This window comes from Etheostoma spectabile, chromosome 15 (assembly GCF_008692095.1).
Source record: "Etheostoma spectabile isolate EspeVRDwgs_2016 chromosome 15, UIUC_Espe_1.0, whole genome shotgun sequence".
Taxonomy (NCBI): Eukaryota; Metazoa; Chordata; class Actinopteri; order Perciformes; family Percidae; genus Etheostoma; species Etheostoma spectabile.
Genome location: NC_045747.1, coordinates 14,018,238 through 14,038,395, shown reverse-complemented (window position 1 = coordinate 14,038,395; position 20,158 = coordinate 14,018,238). Strand labels below are relative to the sequence as shown.

General features: G+C 42.6%; 1 protein-coding gene and 1 long non-coding RNA gene across 2 annotated transcripts; one reads left to right on the top strand and one right to left on the bottom strand.

Annotated features, from left to right (window-relative positions):
• Positions 1-6,441: 6,441 nt before the first annotated feature.
• On the bottom strand, positions 6,442-19,034 carry stk17al (serine/threonine kinase 17a like). Its single transcript, XM_032536474.1, has 7 exons — positions 18,697-19,034; positions 14,947-15,159; positions 10,388-10,532; positions 9,223-9,349; positions 9,071-9,119; positions 8,581-8,760; positions 6,442-7,799 (listed from the first exon to the last, which is right to left on the bottom strand). The coding sequence occupies exons 1-7, from the start codon at positions 18,810-18,812 to the stop codon at positions 7,508-7,510; spliced, it is 1,122 nt and encodes a 373-aa protein (XP_032392365.1). The 5' UTR covers positions 18,813-19,034; the 3' UTR covers positions 6,442-7,507.
• Positions 10,044-10,583, top strand: LOC116702312 (uncharacterized). The gene is made up of 2 exons (XR_004335123.1): positions 10,044-10,170; positions 10,207-10,583. It is a non-coding gene; the product is annotated as an uncharacterized LOC116702312 (long non-coding RNA).
• Positions 19,035-20,158: the final 1,124 nt, after the last annotated feature.

The window sequence follows — 20,158 nt, the reverse complement described above, 5'->3', positions numbered from 1 at the left end:
AACTTAAAACGGGGACACTAGACCTAGAGCTGTTCTTATTAGGGGAGCCCCCCCCAAGTATGATCCTAGACCCAACCCTGCTGCTACTTCCTACTCCACTCCACTACACCTCAAGAGATAAAGTCCTAATATTTCAAGATAAAAATCCATCCTTATACTAAGATAAAAAGTCCTAATATTTCAGATAAAAAGTCCTAATATTTCAAGATAGAAAGTCTTAATATTTCAAAATAAAGTCCAATAGTCCTAATTTTTCAAGATAGAAAGTCCTATATTTCAAGATAGAAAGTCCTTATGTCCTAATATTTCAAGATAGAAAGTCTCAATATTTCATAATGTTGTAATGTTCTGAACTCCTGACAGCTTTTGCTTTAATGTTTCAGGCTCGTTTCTGCAACAGCTCATTGAGAATCAGATACAACAAAAACTACTGAGGACATATTTTCCTTTGCATTGATTATTTTATCATATAGAACAATATATATTATTAAACGAGATCGCTGCAATGGAAGTTAATAGGATAATTGTCCAGCTTGTATTTACGTTCATAAAAGTGCTTGTTTAGCTGCTAACAGAGTCAGATTAATATTCTAAGGGTCTGACAACATTATGGAAAGGATTTCTAAGGAGGTCAACCTTTCTGTTAAAGATTAAGATCCTTTTTAAAACATAAAAGTCCGCGAAATTGCGTTCACTAAACCCACCAGACTCCATGTAGATAATCTGTGATTTTAGCATCGTAAAACACGGCTTCTAAAACCTCTCTGAGCACCGCGGGCTCTGGCTGCCTGGAGCCTGCGTGTGTAGGGTGTGCGATTATCGGCTACGTTTTGACAGTTTTTTCTTTCTTTCATTCCAATTTCGGGTCTTTCAGTCACAGTGAAAACCGGGGACACGTAGCCAAAATCGGGGACTGTCCCTGGAAACCGGGGACGTCTGGTCACCCTATATTAGATGGATTACTGTAACACTACATCCTGTACAGATATACATGATGCCCAGAGACAAACCTACACTGTTATCCAGAATTAGTTGACTTTGCGTGGAAACCTGCTGCCTTAAACCAACTAAGTTTTATACACAAGGTGAAACTTAAAGCAACACTATGTGACTTTTCCCTCTTTGGTCCCCCTACAGGCTGTCTCAGTGGAACTACAGCTCGCACGGCTGCAGGGGGGGCCGAAGAAGGAACAGTTGCATAGTGTTTCTTTAACAGGTCGAGTTTTATGTACACAAAACAAAAGTTGACAAATAAAGTTCACAGTAGTTGTCATTGTCACTCCCCAGTGTAGGTGGAGTGCAGGTTTGAGTCGCGCCTGCAGTGGTAGAATATAAGATGCTAACGATATTTGCATGCTAACGTGCTGAACTAATGCTGCGTTCCAAGCAACACGTACTGTAACTTGTGTTTTCAGAACCTTCTAGCCGTGAAAGTACCCTGGAATGGCAGTCAAACCCATCACTTACTACTTGTGAACTTGTACCAGATCGTTGTACTCCCATTTACACATTTTGACGTCACACACACATGAACAACTATGTCGACCCCTGTTGATTCTGTACAGACGCCGGTGATTACCAGTGAGAAATGGTAATAAATAAACATAAATAGGCAACGTAAAGTAATTCCGCACATTGTAATCAAAACAATACACATACGATTGTGTACTGCAACAGGTTATGTTTATTAAATGAAGGCCAAAATATGTTGCAGACTAGAAATCCCTAGTATCAGCCAATGTCAACAGTAGGTAGGTAACGCTAACGCTAACGCTAGCTAGAAGGGTTTGGCGTGACTTTGCCTTGAACGCTACAAAGTCGTAGGTCGTGACTTGAAGTCGTGACTGTCTGCAACGCAGCATAAGAGGGTGAACATGGTCACACCTGATTAACATGCTAACATACAGCACTCTTGTAGACTCTTAGTCTTCTTTTGAAACCTAAACTTTTCAGACGAGTTAAAGTTGATATTATCTCCCATCTTTTGTGAACAAATTGATGTTTTTATAGAATTTTCATGTTCAGGTTTACGTTATGATTAAATAAATCCTCATGGGTCATCATGTTGAAGAGGAGGTTCTGTCTTTAGGTAACACTTTACGCAATATATAATTTGTGATCATTACAGTATTTTATGTGCAGATATGAAAGTAGAAAGCAGTAAAAGAAAGGTAATGAGTGAAAGGAGAAAAAGTAGACCATCATCTTAACCCAGCCCTGGAGTAAAACACGGGCCTGAATCCTGAATGTAGGTATTTGCCTGTGTGCTGTGTCCCTAATCCAGGACCGTAGTAAACAAGCAGAGCACGGTGGTCTGAAAACCTGGACTCCCACCCAAATTTGTTGCGATTCCGTGGACAAAGTTCACTGTGGGTACTGTGGCGAGTGTGTGCGTGTACAAACTGCAAATACCGTACACGTAAGTGAGAAGTTGTGTGCACCGCGTCCTGCAAATCCAAACAACAGAACTGGCAGCATTTTTATTTCTTTCCATGAGCTTACCCACGTTGAAATTGAACCTTTTAGGAATAATTTAGCAGTGTCCCTTGTTTTAGTTGGGTTCCTTACACAGCTTTTGAGTTGAAAAGTTCTCTCTGAGCTGAGTCTATTGTGTGGCTTTTTGAGTACCACATGTGTGCCAGTAGTGCCCCCATGTTAAGGGGGGACATAGTCACCACAGACAGAGGAAAACAGGCAGCAGCATCAGGTCATGCTACTCTTTGTTGAGAATGCTTTTGTTGTTCTTCAACCATTTCCAGGGACAGAATAAATAGCTCTGCTTAACCAAAGGCATTTGCCTCCTTAACTGCTATGAATGCACTGCCATGAGAAACATATTACCAGCGGTTACAAGTGTTTCTGGAAATTCTCTCCTCTCTCTTTCTGTTTTTGTTTTGCCAGTATCATTGCCACATCTATTCAGCGACATGGAGAATTTCAGCCAGGCTTTGATTTGTCGTGCTTGGTCTTATCTCTATGAAATACTGCAGGATGTTGTGAGTTAAAGGGACAGAATCCCAGGGAGATGTGTAGATTCTTTCCTTGTTTTCCTTCTCTTAACCACTAGACCTCTTGCACTTATTATGGGCTTTATGTGAATCAGAAGGATCTTAAATGTCAACGCTGGAATGCAGCAGGAGTGATGTGGAGGACGTAAGTGAGAGGTCAGAGTGTCGAGGATTCCTTAATTGATGAAATAAAAGGGTTTGATTATCAATACAATGTGTGATTGAGGTCATACCTTCATGGCCTCACACACAGACACAGACAAACACACACACGCAAACACACACACGCACGCACACACCCACGCACGCGCAAAGTTTCTTGAGTTCTCTGACACCAGTGTACTCTCTCCACGGGATAATCTGGAACATGAGCGTAAAGGAATTTCTCCTTTATGTAAGGTGCGAGGGGAACTACTTCTGAGAAAACCGGTGCACTCAAAGAGATCCGGAGATTGTGAGAATGAGAGAGACATGGAGAGCGAAAAACATGACAGTTAGTAGAGACAAAGAGAGGAGGAGGAGGTCAGGCAGATGAAGAGATTGGAACACTAAGAGGAGCTGGGAACACATTTACGTCTAACTAGGAATGGAAACAGGTCGCTGGTTGGCCTAGAACATCAGGGAAAGAAACAAGGGCACTGTGCTGCAGGTGTCTGCAGCAGGACATAATCCTACAATGTGTGTACAACACTAGTGTGTAACGAGTTGGAATACAAAGACAGATTGATTCCAGTTTAGGTATCATAAAAAGGTTCAAACAATTTGACACACACACACACACACACACACACACACACACACACACACACACACACACACACACACACACACACACACACACACACACACACACACACACACACACACACACACTTTCAGATGACAAAAGCCACAGGGTAAAAAAGATCACCCAGCTGTCAAAAAAAATCGTTGGTTATATAAGTGACCATTTTGACCTATGCAGTGTAGAATGTAGCCCTTTCTGCTTCCCAAGAGGTTTACTTTTTGAAATCCCAGCTCTGGATTTTCACAAACCTCAAGAGATCAATGTGTCATGGCTGGAGGCGCTGACAGACTTGTCTGTGGCTGGTTAGCATAAGATGAAACGCCTACAGCAATAACATCTTGCAGCCCAGCAAATCAGACCCCAGGTTTCCTATAGTGCAAGAAAAATCAATGTTTGTTATGTTAATGTCATCTGTTTTAAATGTTGTTACACAGGCTCAAGAGAGACAAATGGGATATTTAAAAATGAATATGCTCACTGTGGTGTGTAAAAGCAAGATCTGTTGCCTGATAACTCTCAAAAAGCATTAAGCAGGACCTTAGTTTCAATCCACAGAGATTGTTGAGAGCCGGTTATCTGGATGTCACAGTTGGCTTCCTGACTACTCTTTGTATTTGTTTGGATCTGTAGGAGCCAAGTGCTCTTTTACAGCGCAAACTGCCCGCATCTGTCTTAAATCATCCTCTAACGGTCACCTTAAATATCAAAGTCGCATCAACGGATCCTGTAAGTCCTCCTTAGAAACAGGCACTTGATTAACCACTTCAATAACTGTATATGTTTCTGTGAGTGCCGTCTGAAAACCATCCCATCTCCTACTGCAAAAAACAAACCCCAGAAGAGGCAAAGGACAAAGTTTGGAAAAAAAAAAAAAAGACGGAAGGAGCCCAGTACACTGAACATTTCTGGCATTCCTCAGCTCCAATGCAGCAGCAGGATTTTCTTCAGGGGAAGTAGTCGGTCCAGCCAAGAGCCACCGGAGCAGGACCCTGGTGGGAGCCTTGCTTTCTCCTCATTGGCCACAGGGGAGCTGAAGTGGCTCAGTGCCGGCCACAAGAGGAAGAGCCATTAAAGCAAGAATTCAGGGTATTGGTGGGCAGGGATATTGTTTAACCTGACACAAGTAAACAAGCATAAGAGTGCGTGCATGAAAGAGAAAGAGACTTAACTACAGTGGAAAGCATTCCTCTGTGTTCCTCTTCACAGGCTACTGGCATTTCCTGCCCAGTGAGTCTGCTGGATATTTATGGAAAACTGGCCCAAGAGAGTACTTTTATGTTCTTTTGATACTCCGTTTCTCTAAATAGACGAATAGAGGAAAAGCAGATTCACTGCTAATGATGGCAGTGATATTGTTGAAATGCTAATATCCTTGCTTGTGGCCAGAAACAAAAGTGTTCAGATATTGGCTCCATGAGGATTTTATCATCCAACATTTCTTTCTCATTAAATCAAAAGATCTGATTTACTTTTTATTGAATTTATTCTATTAGGAGTTTGCACAAAATCTGCAAAGAAACATGTTGGTGGGCCATTTCTTTACTCAGTTACTCACTAGCAGAAGTGAAGTTGAAGATTCTAACACTGCAGCCATGCTAGTGTAACCGGTGGGTAAAATATGTTCACGTGAAACACACGGAAAGAAAGGCTCGGCCGGTAAGCTCTGACTTTCCTTTTCTGCTGCGGTCGCTGCCTGGTGTGCTGTGTGCAAGCTACAGAGCTTTGTGCCTTTGTGACTACGGTGCTCCCCATTGTGCTCCGTCGGGCCAGTGGTAGTTGGTGGTCTAGTTACACCAGAAAAGTTGATTGTCCACTGAGTACGGAGCACCGTGACCTGCCGGATGTGGTGCTCCGTCAGGTCAGTGGTGGTTGGTGGTCTAGCTTCCCCAGAATAGGGGACTGTGTACTGTGTACAGAACACTCTGAGCTGCCGGTCTTTTCAGCGGACATTATGGAAACGTTTAGGCAGGAAAAATTAGGCGTTATGCGGCGAGGAAAGTTAACTTCAAGCACCTACTACTTAAGTTGAAGAAAAGATCATGGTTTGTATTAAAACATTCCCAAGGAACGCATTTCCCAGGTGAAAGTATTTTGTTTTCCCCGGAAAGCGATCGGCTCCCTGGCTTGCCCTACATGTTAACGCCCACCCATCCTCCATACAGCAGCAGTCAGGGTGGTGCTCACAGCAAAAAAACAAAAAACTGTTGCTATAAAAACAATCACACACAAGCAGGAGAGTTTGATACAAAATGCACCTGTATTTTTCTTTGTTACATTTTGCAATGCATACCATCAACATTTATTAATTTCGACATAACGTCCACAAGGACAAGTGCAAACCTGCCTGAAGTTCATGAGCAGAAAACGAATAAGTAAGAGTTAACATACAAAATAAGACATGATATAATGATGTTAACATTCATACACTGGTAAAAAGACAACGTAAAATTAATTTACATATTAATCCAACTCACAATATACATTTCAGTACTTTGAGAAATACTTTCCAATTTCTCTGCTCCCGAGCATTTGAAGGCAAACATCACATATTTTTACGAATCTTCAGTTGACTATGTCAGTTAAATTATCAATTGCATATCAATTATCAATAATATCAATTACAATTTTCTTAACAAAACGGATGTGTTGCTTTTAACCCCTGCCATTCCCTCTTTCCAAGACTGGTATTTTCACAATATTTTAAGAGCCTTAAATCTTGTGTCAACCTCGCAGTTAAGTTAAAAAAAAAATTAAAAAAAAGGTACTTGTGCAACTTGTGTAATAGCCAACAAAACAAAAGAAAAACTACTATTTACAAAGAAGTGAGGTCAAAAAAATTGGCACTTTTTACATAAAGGTAATGTGAAAAAAACGGTGTGTGGTGGAAAATGTTTAATATGTACAGTACATTGTGTGACAGCTGACTGTGCTTGAATAGCCTTTGGTTTCTTACTATTACATGGAAGTCCAATAACTAAATAAAAAGTGCTTGAGATTGTCCTTGGAAAAAAAAAAAAAATGCTACTATTACCATCTTAAACTCAGGCGTTGATGTGGTTTTGTGTATTTAAGGGGGTGAAGTGGTATAACAAATACACATAAATAAAACACATAAAACAGTGGAACAGTCTGGCTACAGCGAAGGGTCTGTCCTTTACTTTAATTCTCATTGTTAAATACAACCATCTGTCAAAACCCTTCAACAAAACCCATCCCAGAACATATGTCTGGGTCAGCTGAAGCATAACTTGTTTTCATGATGTCATTTCCCAAGGCTGCCTCTCCTCTGAAACCTAGTTCAAAAGGCTAATTGGGTAAAAAGAGAAATCAGTGTGCGTGCAGGAGTATCCTAGCCACAGTGTTAAGCTAGGCCCTGTCACTTTTAAGGCAGCAGTGCAGTCCTGTGACGAAAATCCTTTATGTCTTCACTCCTTTCTCCTGCATCTTTGTTCCTCTCACATTCCTTCCGTACAATCATCAAATCAGCACGGGGAAGCGTGTATTATTCAAACAGATGCAGAGGTATTACACTACACACAGCTCAGCTCACAGACATCACAGCAGTAGAAGCAGCCAGCAGCAGGCATACAGCATCCATATAGCGTGGCCCTAAGTCAGATCAAGACCAAGAAGCTGCGGGCTCACTGGCTTTCAGTATCTGCTCCGTGGAATTTGAATTTGCACAGTCTCTCTCCACCTGGCAAAACGTCGTTCAGCAGATCAGTTCCTGCTTTATCTCGGGCCGCGTGGGAAAGGGGGGCTCACTGAAGGAGAAGGTGTCACGGCCTGTCTTCAGCCCACCCTGGCCCGGGCACGTGAGGTACGAACCGATCAAGTCCAGCTCGGGGGAGGGAACCGGGCTCTCGGGCTCTGACTCCGACTGGCTCAACTCCGGCTCGTCCAGGGAGGAGGCCGACCTGGTGTGGAGGTGCGGGTGGGAGTGGGGATGGGGGAGTGAGTTCAGCCAGGGGTGGTTGAGGCATTCTTCTGCAGTGGCTCTCTTCCTGTACACACAAACACAATAACACTGTGGATGAGTGAAAATTCCCAAAGAGTTTACATAACCGACAGATTGCCTGGATCTTCCAGTTCCCTCAATCCGTGCTCTTGCAGACGTCTGCCATATTCCTTTTCAACATTTGGTTTGGAAAACCACAAAGAAAAGCACTTTTTTTTTGTGCTCTAAAGATTTTTCCTCTCCATCTCATTCTGATTACTCAAACATTGAGGAATCGTCTTCTTTTTCCAACGCTACCAGGAATCTGCTGCAATTAAACGATACTGACTGCAGATAAAGGCTCTGGATGTGAGACAGAGGCCGCTGCTGCTTTTCATGAACAAATTGGGGTGACAAGGTATGGGCTCAGTGTTGGAGCTGTCAATCAGAATTAGTTCATCAGAAATATGGTTACATAACTTCCCATGAAAATCACCTTAGCTGAACTATTCTTCATTCTTCATCATGGTGCAACACAAAGCTGATCAGTGTTCGGTGTAATGTCAAAACAAAGATACTGACCTAAAAAGTATCTTTTTTTTTGAATAAGTTGAGTTTACAGCCACTATTTGCAAAAAAGGAAATGTTTTCTCACCAAAGTGACACAAATCTTGTTACCACATACACTCATTTAGACGCTAGTGGATGTACTTGTGTGCCGGTGTGAACCTGACTCACATCCTTGATGTGTAAATCAGCTCAAAGTGATGCTGATGGAAACTTTTTTTGTTTCAGCCATAATTGGAACATTTGATTTTTATCTTAATTTTTACGGTAAACAGCCTCACCTGGGGTTTTTAACCAACAAGGACTTGATGAAGTCAACAGCCAGGGAGGAGATCCCCTCGAACGTGTCCTGCGAATAGTCTACGTTGACTTGAGAGATGTTGAGGAATGTTTGCTGCTTTTCGTCACCCAGGAAGGGGGACTCGCCCGTCAGCATGACGTAGGTCAGGACCCCGATACTCCTGGCAGGGAGGGAGGAAGAAAGGGAAGGAGGTTATGAGGCAATTTGTCATCTTTGATGGTTATGGACTCTGCTTTGCGACACACAACATTTTTGTCTGTCTTCCACTGTGCTGTCTAGTCATTAACTGCAAGTATGAAGCAACAATAATCTTGTGGTCAAAGGTCTAGACTGTCTTTGCGTGTTAGGGAGGTGAAGTCACTGTCCTAAATATGTCTTCATTCTGAGATGTAGATCAGACTAAACGAGTTCTGCATGGCATCCGCTTAAATGAGTAGAAATAGTCACATTAACTACTGTAGCACACTTACCACATGTCCGTTGCGGTGCTAATGGGTTCATAGTTCAGGATCTCTGGTGCTGCAACAGAAACACATTGCCCCAATTAGTCATGATAAATGTCACTCACATTGAAAATACACAGGTGATTTGGGGGTATTTAAGGGCTGAAAGCAGGACTCACCAACATACTCTGGGGTACCCAGGATCTCCCTGAGTTCTGTGATTTTGTCCATGCGTCTGGATAAGCCAAAGTCCACAATGCGAATGTCCCCCAGAGGTCTAGCAGAGGTCAGCAAGATGTTCTGGGGCTGGGGAGGACACACACAGGTCATTAATTACATAGAAATGTATATGAGTCAGAGCAGTTGATGTAACTGCTTCCAAGAGGATTTGGGGTCTGGTTTGTCAGTCAGCATCTTGTTGCTCCTCTGAGATAGTCCTCTAAGCCAGGTGTCTTCAACGTTTTGTCAAACCAAGGACCCCTTAACTGAAAGAGAGACGGAGCAAGGACTCCCTTTTACATATTGTATCTAATGAGGTTGTATATTAAACTAGGCCTACAATAATGTTTACGATGGCCTAAAGCCTTTATACCTACAAACATACATACCTTTTTTTGCATAGAATACTAAGATATCAAAATAATAATTGTTGGCATGATTTTATAAATAATCTTTTAATGATGAACATAGTGAATCCTTAGGATATAATGTATATGTGGATGGCTACCTTAGCGACCTCTTATAGGCCAGTAAGACAGTCATCAGTGGGAATATACATTTGCTAATAATATGTTGGATTCATAAGATTATTTTAATTTTTGAAAAGAAATTCTAAAATTTACATTGATTTGGTGGCACCCCTGCAGTTACTCTGAGGACCCCCTAAGGGTCCCAGACCCCCTATTGAAGTCTTCTGCTTTAAGCCAATCAGATAAGACTGAAAACAGGTAGGATATCCCAGCCAACCACTGACATGGCTCCATGGGTTGTGTGTGCAAATACCGGAGTTTACGTTCAACTGTAATTAATTCTAGGTCAGACTGGCCCAATATTAATTCACTTTTAAAGGACTTGTATACTGTGTGTAATGAGAAACCAGATACATGGTTAATTTACAAGATGTGTTGGTAGAGGGATCAATGGTGACTGCCTTGTTACCCCAGGGGCCATGAAAGAAAACATGATAGCTCCGTCAGGTTCCTTTACCAACTGATTCCTCGTGGGAACAGTGTCATGACATACTGAATGAGTCAAGGTTGCATAACAGAAACCTTATCTCCCTCAGTTCACCACTCGAGGGAATAGACCGTTCTATATTGTCCTATAATCTTTCAGTGGACTTACTTTCAGATCCAGATGCACCACATTGTTCCGATGTAGGAAGGCTACTCCATTCAGGATCTGCTTGGCCAGCCGGATTACATCTTTCTCATTGAAGGCCTCATCGCTATCAGCAACACATTGGTTGAAGATTTCACCACCGGCGGCACTGGAAGGAAAGCACAGGAAGGAAAACTGAGAAAACAAAACAAGGATAAGACAGGGTGGAAAAAAAAAAGAAGAAAAAAGAACTGTGCAGCCACCCAGTGGAGTTTAGCTTGGCTGACTTTTATTTTTGATTATTCACTTAACTTATAACTTGTCATAATAAATTGTGCCTGAAACTGTACAAACACAGTCATTTCAACAACAAAAAATTAAATTATGCAACACTGTGTCGTCATTAGTGTACTTTGGCTTTGAGGAACAAAGTCCATCCACATCTACACACGCATGCAAGTCCAACATGAATCAATATCATTTTTGGTTCCTTGCCTCTGCTTGCACCTTCTTGTTTTAATGAATATTACTGGAGATAAAGGTCATATCGGCTTACAGCAGGTATAGATAAGGCCTTATACAGCCTGATAGGCTTCAGGTTTACTTACTAAATAAAAGAAAGGGGAAACAGAAGCAAACACTGGCCAACTAATCAAAGCCTAAACATTTTCCAAAGGTAGGTCAAGGTGGTAAGTAGATACTGTATGGGCCTCAGCCTGCATAGCTTTTTGCTTGTTCAACCCAAAACAACTTTTGTGTAAAGATTAGCATTTTGTGGAATTTAGTAATTAGACAACTCAACTGTGACTTCCCATATTTTTGTGGAAGGAAGAGTCTGATTCCTGCCTGGTCTTGCTGCGCTTGTGTAACAACGTTAAGTAAAGTGGAGACATGGTGGATTTACGTTGGATGCTCCATCAGTCAGATCACTGCCTGAAGCTGACAGTTAACCCCAAAAGAACAAGAACCATGTGTGGGGGATTTAGATGCTACGCATGCTTTTTATCAGAGGAAAACTTGTGTGTCCAGGCCCTGGGCACGACTGTTACATAACCAGCATCGGCCAATCCCCTGTTAGCTTCCCAATTGCGCACTCTTTACTATCCTCAGCTGTGAAAATAGCACCCATGTTTTGGGGGATATTTGAGGATATCCATCATTGGTCTGTATGATCTTTTTTTTTTTTGCACCAAATACCTGACCTGCCATCTACACCGCTGTTTACAACCGGCAACATTTCACTGTGTGGAGACACACAATGAAACTGCACTTAACTGTTTACATTGATCAGCATGTGTTTAGTACATGCAGCTAGCTTGGTGTCACTTAGGGGAAAGAAATGAACGTGTTTATTGTTGAAAACTGCAATAGTAAAAAACTAAAAGCTAAAAGCAAAATTAACTTGAAATTAAATCTTAGGTGCATTACTTTTTGATATTGACAAACGTCCGTTACAATAAAGCCATTGCCAAATGAGTTGCTACAAAGCTAATTAAGACTATTAGCTCCAGACAACTATTTCTCATGTTCCAAAACTAGTGTTGTCTTTCGCGCGCAGAATCTTGAATGAAGATAATTACCTATTCTGAAGAGTCCATAATGTTTGTTTTTTCAATTCTCTGTGTCCTCCTTGGTTACTAGCAACTGTGTGAAGGAGGGATGCGCGATCACAGAAGGCTTATACCATGTGGATGCATCGCCAGTTTTGTCGTCATTACTTAGAATTAAGGGTTACAGAAACTACACACTATAGCTTTACATCTGCCAACTTAACATAGACTTCAACTATTACCGTACCTGTCTGAACCATTACATGCTTGACAAAGTGTTTCAATAGCTTCATTAAGCTGTCAGGAGAGAGCCTGAGAGGATTTAATCTTGATAAAGACCATGTGTTTAGATTCAACAGACTGCACACATTCTGGCCAAGCACTTAGGAATGATCTGATACTTCCCCTTAAGTCTAAATATTGTCTCCTCGCTCTACCTCCTTCCAAGAGAGTTAATGTACACATTACTTTAGTGTGTAGGAGACATCCTCCCCTGCACCGAGCTGCAAGAAAAAACCCTCTGCAGCCAACACGAGTAATGGCACAGAGGAAATAAATAAGCTGAGAACATAAGTATTTCTCTTTTGTTTAATGTTGAACCAAGTCCACCTTCTGAAGGAGAAGCTATCTGATCCAAGCCCTTATTGGCTGGCCACCAAGCCTGGTGCTCATTGACGTCACCTTAACAGAACCCGGTCAACCACTTATCTCAAGTCTGTTGGCTGAAGTTTCTGGACAGCGCTTGTACTCCCGTTTAGTCCAATTAAAGCCCAGTGAGGTCATTAGTGATCTGGGTTACTGTATGTTAAAGGGCAAGGAAATAAACAGGGCAATGCTTTTCATGCCACAATAGGAGGAATCGTATCGTTAAAAATATTTATTCTTTCTAAAATATGCCATGAGGAGAGTAAATAAACACCAGTATGACAGAAAATTAGTGATCTGACTTGATGCTGAAAGTAAAGTTGTAAAAGTATCTACCTTATTAGCTGCACTGTGAAGCATACGCAATTAAAACATGGATTTAAACAAATGATACACTTCTGAACATGATGTCTTTCAACAGAACATCTAACATTTAAAGGGGCTGTATTTCCTGGGGTTGTCATGCTTTTGGCGTAAGCAGATATGGGATACTGTCATTTATGTAGAGAAGCAAGAAATGAACCACAAATCATGGTGATGAATTCTCCAGGAAGAACAACCACTCATTCACTACTGTGCACAATTGAAGTGATGCACCTTCGTTTTTCATCAAAGTGGTCCTACCTCAAACAAGTCATTATGCTAGGGCTGCCTGTGGAAATGACGCACGCTGGGGCTCTCAACAATGATTAGAATTCAACTTCTCGCTTCCATTTCTCTGACATTACCAAGGATGTGGTTGTGGCTACGAGAAGTGTGTGAACAACACTTTATACCAGCGTAGTGCCATGTGCTACTTTTAAGAGCCTTGCTTGCTGCTTACATTTAAACCCACAGGAAATGGAGAATAGTTTGCAATTCTCAAAACTCATACTGAGGTCAGACAGTTTGAAGATGCAGCTTTTTGGTGGCCAACAGCTTGAATTAAGGAAAAACAAAACGCAATAGATTATAACTGACAAAAGCAGCAGCTGACATGTAAAAACTCAGCTTTTTAAGTGCTAAAATAGTGCAGGCTGATTGATCTTATGCTCAAAAATATCAGTTCAGCTCTATTTGGAAACCAAAGAGGAACTTCGGACCAGTGCCGACTGACCTCCTGCTACGTTTTCTCTGCAGGCATGCAGGGGTGAACTGTGGTGCTACTTCCCCTTTCACACTTCAGTCAGAGGTCAGACCCCCCCCCACAGAGAGATCTTTGTTCTGAGGAGGCATTCCATGTCTAGGGTGGGGGTGACTACCAAGGACTGGGGAAGGGGGGGCTTCCTGCCTGAGCAGCGAGCAGTTCAGGAACAGGGTCAGGGGAAGGTGGTTCAAGTGTAATTGCCCCGTGTTATATTCCTGTAATGAGGCTACCAAGGTAATTAAGAAGCTAAGTGTCCTTTCCAAATTCTAATTAGAGGCCATGATTAGAGCAGTCAGAGAACACTTACTGGATATGCATCATGTCATTTAACACCCAGCAACAACGGACCGGAGCCAGACAGCCGGGATGACCGTGCTGGGTCACTGAACAAGCAGCTCGTCCCAGCTGCCGCGCACCTCACCTGCATGTCGAGTCTAGAGCACAGAGCAATGCGTTCTCACAGTGGGGTGTTACTGACTCATTTGTGGCTCAATATCGTTATTTTCACACAGTGAGCTCGATGCAGTTCCACCACGTTTGTATTTAAAGTGACAGTTCGTGACAGCCATTTCGCATAACAAGAAACTGAGGTGTTGAGGCTACGCGATGAGCTAACCACAGAGAGAGAGAATTTCCATTTAAGGCTTCATGTCACATTTCACGTGTGTGTGTGTGTGTGTCTGTGTTTTGTTTTTTTGAGAGGAGAAAGATTTGAGTGGCATGCAGCTTTACCCTCAGCAACCAGCACATAACTCAAAGCCAGGAATGGTTTACAGATCAGACGCAAAGATAAAAGCTGACAATTCTCATGAAAACCCCAACGCATTAACATGTAGGTCGTACACAATGCAGGATGTTGCTTGACGTGTATGTGAGATGTGATGTGAGGTTTTCCGAACTCAGAGATTGTTACTTATTAAATAGAAATGAATAAATAGGTCCTCAAATCCCTCAGACATGCTACATGAAAAAAAACTCCAGTCATGGAAAGTTAGCAGTGAGTGATGATTAAAGGATTTTCATCTCCCCTATGATTGACAGCCTAATCATTTTATCCCCAGTTTTCCTGGCTTTGCTCAAACACTGACAAGCGAGACAAGTTTATAAGGCCATTTAGATTACCGCATTCATTTTTCTCCTAAGATCAGCGGCAGTGAAAGGGTGTGTCCACGAGAGCTCAAACAAACCTTGGAGTAACAGACAAAACAGTGTTTTTTTTCAGTAAACATTTGAACTTTGTAAAGTCTACAGTATTGTCTTACCACTCCAGAACGAGGATGATTTCGTTGTTGGTTTCGTAGACCTCATGCAGAGCAACCACATAGGGGTTTGCCTTGGCTGACTCCAGCACGGCGATCTCGTTTAAGACGTCCATGCGGCAGTCCTCACCCTTCCGGCGCTTTCGCAGAAACTTGGCAGCCCACTGCTTCCCTGTTGCCTTCTCAATGCACTTTTTTACCACTGCAAACTTTCCCCTGGGAAACACAGAGGGGAGAGAGCGAGAGAGAGATTAGTTAGGAGACAGAATAATCACAACCACATTACTGGCTTTTCAAATATATTGTGTATGTGTAGAGATAGTTCAGTTCTGCATCCAAGTAGGCAACGGGACTACTGGATTAAATGTAGGTCACTGAAAACTGCAGAGAATGAACGGCTAAAATTAGTGGACACACTCATAACAGTTAAACTGCTATGAGGTGAAACCTAGATTACAGTGCAAGGCTTGTGGAAAAAAAACCGCCAACCGGCCACGAGTGCAACAATGTAGGCGAGGTTAAAGAACAGTTTAGAGATAAGAAGACGGAGCGGCATCATTTGAAAATATAGCCAAAGCTTTTCAACGCTGATATGCTCAGCTGAGGAGGAGTCATTAGACATTCATTCGAGATTTTCATCTTTCTTCTCCTCTTCCTCTAGCCTTCAGAAGAGTCTGAAAGGAGGAAGATAAGGCTGACAGTTTTGGCAATTGCTGCTGAATAGTGGGCAGGGACATGATAAGGCTAAGGTCAAGCAAAAACAAAGAGATGCAACAGCTTGGTTGCTGGAGGAAACTGGTAAAACACGAGATTAAAAAAAAGAACATCCACTTTCATTAGCATTCATTTTTCTGCATATACGTTGATGGATTCAAAGGAGGTGTTAAGGGTCATCCGCGGGTGTGGGCAGGATGTCCGATGCGTGCAGAATTGCCTCTCTGTGTCATGTTGAGCACAATCACTAAGCGTCCCTCCCAGGCTGATAATGAGGCCTTGCCCGCTTCCCTTTCTTCACAGCTGACAGCAGCAGGGACAAATGGGATTGTGTTGACACCTCCGCCCAGACCATCGGCCAGAGCCTGCTTCTCCATTGACAATTGCACAAAAGCTGACCAGTCGGCTGACCAGTCGGCTGATGCAGCAGCCCCGAGACCAGGACCACCCACCAGACTGCGGCTGGATAGGCCAGGCAGGGGGGTCACTGCTATTACAGTCAAGTTGGAGCCTAAGCAGCATGCCAAAATGGACACTGTAACCTCAGCATCTAAGTCCAATTAACATCTCAATGCTTTAATGATCTGCACAATACAGGCTGCAGAGGGCTTAGGGACAGATGAAAAGAGAACGGTGAACTGGGCAGAATCTAAATGAAGTGGCCAAGTCAGAAAGGTCCAGTCAGCATGGTGCCGGTCACTTTCCCACACAACGTTACGCCAAGCCCACTGTGCCGCGGACCAAAAACAGCAACTGTTCTGGCCAGAGCTGGGTTCTGTTTTGGCTACTGCCCCGGCTGCTGTGAGGCCTGTTCCTTCTATTTCTATCCCCCCCCCCCAGTCTCTCAGAATGGTGACGACTCATTGTTCAGAGTGAAAAGGCAAAACCTGTCATAGCCTTTTCATCGTTAATTAGCCAAGTTCAGAGCAGCTCGCTGTGGGCTGGGAACTACATATGGAGTGAAAAGGAATGACCGCTGGCCGTGGAAAGGAGCAACAGGAAGCCTTTTCAAAGGCTGACAGCAGGTCAGAGGTTAGTAAACACGGCAATCTTCCAGCCAGCTACGTTCACGCTCTGCCATGTCACTAGGCAGATGCACTGAATGTCTTGGTTATGCACAACATCACAGTGCTTTAATGTAATATATTACACATTAAGTTCCTTTTTTGGCATGCTGTGTTACAGTAGAAAAACTCTTGACTGATACTAAACACAATTTATGCAGATCAAACTGCTCATTTGCAGGATTATCATCAGTAGAATCTGCCTGAAACCAGTCTGTCGTTAATCATCAACATTACTGTGTCACCTAAAACTAACCCGCTCCAGCACTGGATATGGTGATAATTTGATTGAGAAGTTGGTTTCCTGTGGAGTCTACGTTTTGTCTGCCTCAGCGGGGCACTGAATCATGTCTGAAGTGTGGTGAGAAATGACACAGCTCTCATTTGCCTGCTTCACAGATTGGCCGATACACAATACAAGTTCCTCTTTCAGCTGTTGAGATGGCTGTGACATATTTTTGTGCACAGTTCTGCAATAGACAACAATTCATGACTCCAAACTTGATGATGAAAAGGTTTTGAAAACAAGGCGTATTGCCAAAGACGCATTTATTGGAAGAATTCAACTTGGGCACCTACAAGTTCTAATACGGTCAACAATACGGATCCTAATGTACAGACTATACGGCTGATCTGCCAGCATACATTCCTGCACTTAATGCGATTATGAGGCCTGATCTCAGGATGTTGTTGGGTCGGACTCATGGGAAGAGGAAGGAAAGAGGATGAAGGGTTGAGGTATGAGGGAGAGGGGGCTTTTAGAGGCTGTTACACTTCATAGGCAGCCACAAGCCAATTCCCCCCCATAGGTCCTGGCTGCTGTCCCAGGATGTCCCAGGGTGTCTGACAAGGAAAACTGGCTGCTACCAACTGACTCTTTATATAGGCTGTCCAACCACTCTCTTCAGAGAAGCAGACTTACAGTAAAAATTGGGACTTTAAGAGACAGATGCAGAATTGGAACAAATGGCAATTGAACAGCTGTTAGGTTAAGTGAAACCCAAAGAGTCAACTGCAGCTCCCTGTGCTAATCCAGAATGCTTTTTGAGGAAAGTCATGATTGCCTGGCACATTGGGGAGTCCCCACTTAGGCTAAATACTGATGGGATGTGCACTACTGTTTCTGGTATCCACACATCCCTGAGTTTGACCCGCAAAATGCATTTGGCTGAAGAGAGAATGAGAAAAGTAACAGATTAAATAACATATGTCATGCTGCATCTCCTGGGAAAACCGGTGAACAGGTCTATGTGTCGCATTAGTTCAGATTTACATTCAACATAGTCTATACACAACGTCAACATAGAGAAGTAGGTGGTCACCTGGTGTTTTTATATACCGTTCTCTCATTGGCCCTGATGTATGTTTTTGTCACTTTACCTCTCCAAATCATCACTCATACTGTGACACATTCAAAATATGACTCCAAACTAATACTGACGGTGAGCTCATGAGGAAGTTTACATTTGCATCACCACATGCAGTAGGATCCCATAGACCACATAAGTGTGCATGGACAGAAACAATAACACAGGAGTTTGTGTTCACCCTTTACGGAAAATATTAAAAAAAAAACCAATGTGTAGACATGTCCAAACTTCGCTTTAAGTCCCTCGACAGAACGTTATAGTATACAGCGTCTACACATAACTCATTACTGTCAAACTCATATTTAAACCAAAAGACAAAAAAAAAAAAAAATCAGGAACCTGAAACCCCAAGACGCATAAATACGCATTACCATCGCGTGTGCCAAAGCGCGTCTTCGTTTGCTCCTTTCCCCGAGATTAATGCAGGATTGGACATGTTTAATTAACACGCTTCACGTGCTGAGAGCAAATCTAATATAATAACCACATTGACATACACTCATCAAGATAGAGTCGCAAATCCCATTCCGCCTGCCCAACTCAATACACGGATACGTTTGTTTTTTCCTCATCACTGAATGCTGAAAACAACAAAACAAACTCACCTGCCCAGAAGTTCTCTGCCGACCAGATCGTAATTGGCTGTAAACGGGTCAGATCTTATCCTCGTGTGGATTTTTGTTACCATTCCGTTATTGCTCATCTTTGCTGAATCTAGCATTGGAGTTTTTGCTTGAATCGAAGCAATTTTCTTCCGATTAAACACACAACAAATACGAATTTCTCAAGTAAAAACTCGCATGATAAAATGGTCAGTAAGAGCTAACAGCAGCTGTGTCAAACCACCGGGAGATAATCCAGATATACGTGCGTCCCAAACCAAGAAGATGCTGCCCTGCGGGAGTGTGACAGTACAGTCGGTGCGGCAAATTAGTTCGAGTGCTACTACACATTCCTGACAATAAACTCCTGGTTCGGGCCGGCCCCCTGCGATGACGCTCCACATCGGAAGCCAATCAATGTGCTGCAGAGGCGGTGCAAGCGGGTGCAAGTCTGCTGGCAAGTGGTGCGTTCAAGTGGCAGAAGCTTATCGTTGCAGGCACACAAACAAAGCCTTTCATCATTAGTTTCAGTTGGATAGTTCTTATGAGCACTTTAACTAATACAAATATAGTCATGATTAAACATGGCACACATAAAACATAAATATATCAACTTCGCACTTCATCCTCTTATGATTTACATCAGTAATAGTTACGACGCACTCTGTAACTTTTGATGTGTGAGCCTTAAAGTGCAGGTAAACTTAAACTAAAAAACTTAGGGAAAGAATTTAAATGTTTGCTAGGTCTAATTTATAACACACTTAAATGGTAATCTAACCTCAACATGGATTGTACTGGATTAACACTTTCCTTTCTTACTTTTGCATCCATGTTGTACCCACCATCCCTAAAATGTGCGCTTAAAAGAAACAAAACACGAACATCACGTTCATACTCAGGCATGTGGCTGTGGTACAGGTGAGGCTTTTTCTCATGCTCATGAAGGAATGCAGATGAATGTGAAGCTGCCCTTGGGTTATGAGAGCATTCTGTACAGCTTTTTGTTTGCTCATCCATGGGAAAGTTGATTTTCTGTCATTTGTCATTAAAGAAGAATTCAAAATATCCAATTATACAACTCAGAAGCATGCGTGGCACAGCCGAGGACACTTAGCTTGGAAAGTTCTAGTGATTCAGTTATTTTCTCTCTGTTTCCTATGCCCATAACATCTAAATCAAACATAGAAAACTCACTATGACATGTCACCCTGTTGCCAGGACGGAGAACATAAAGACAAGCCAATGAGGACAATTGGTTGGTATTTATGGCCTGCAGAGCGGGCAATGGTGGCAACAACCTGGGCTCCATGGGAAATGTGTCACCTAAGCTCCAGAGACTTGCTGATGCTAAAACTGGGAAACTGTGAAGCTGTAAGAAAGGCAGAGGCTGGGGCTGACCCCAAGCAGAACAGCACACACACACACACACACACACACACACACACACACACACACACACACA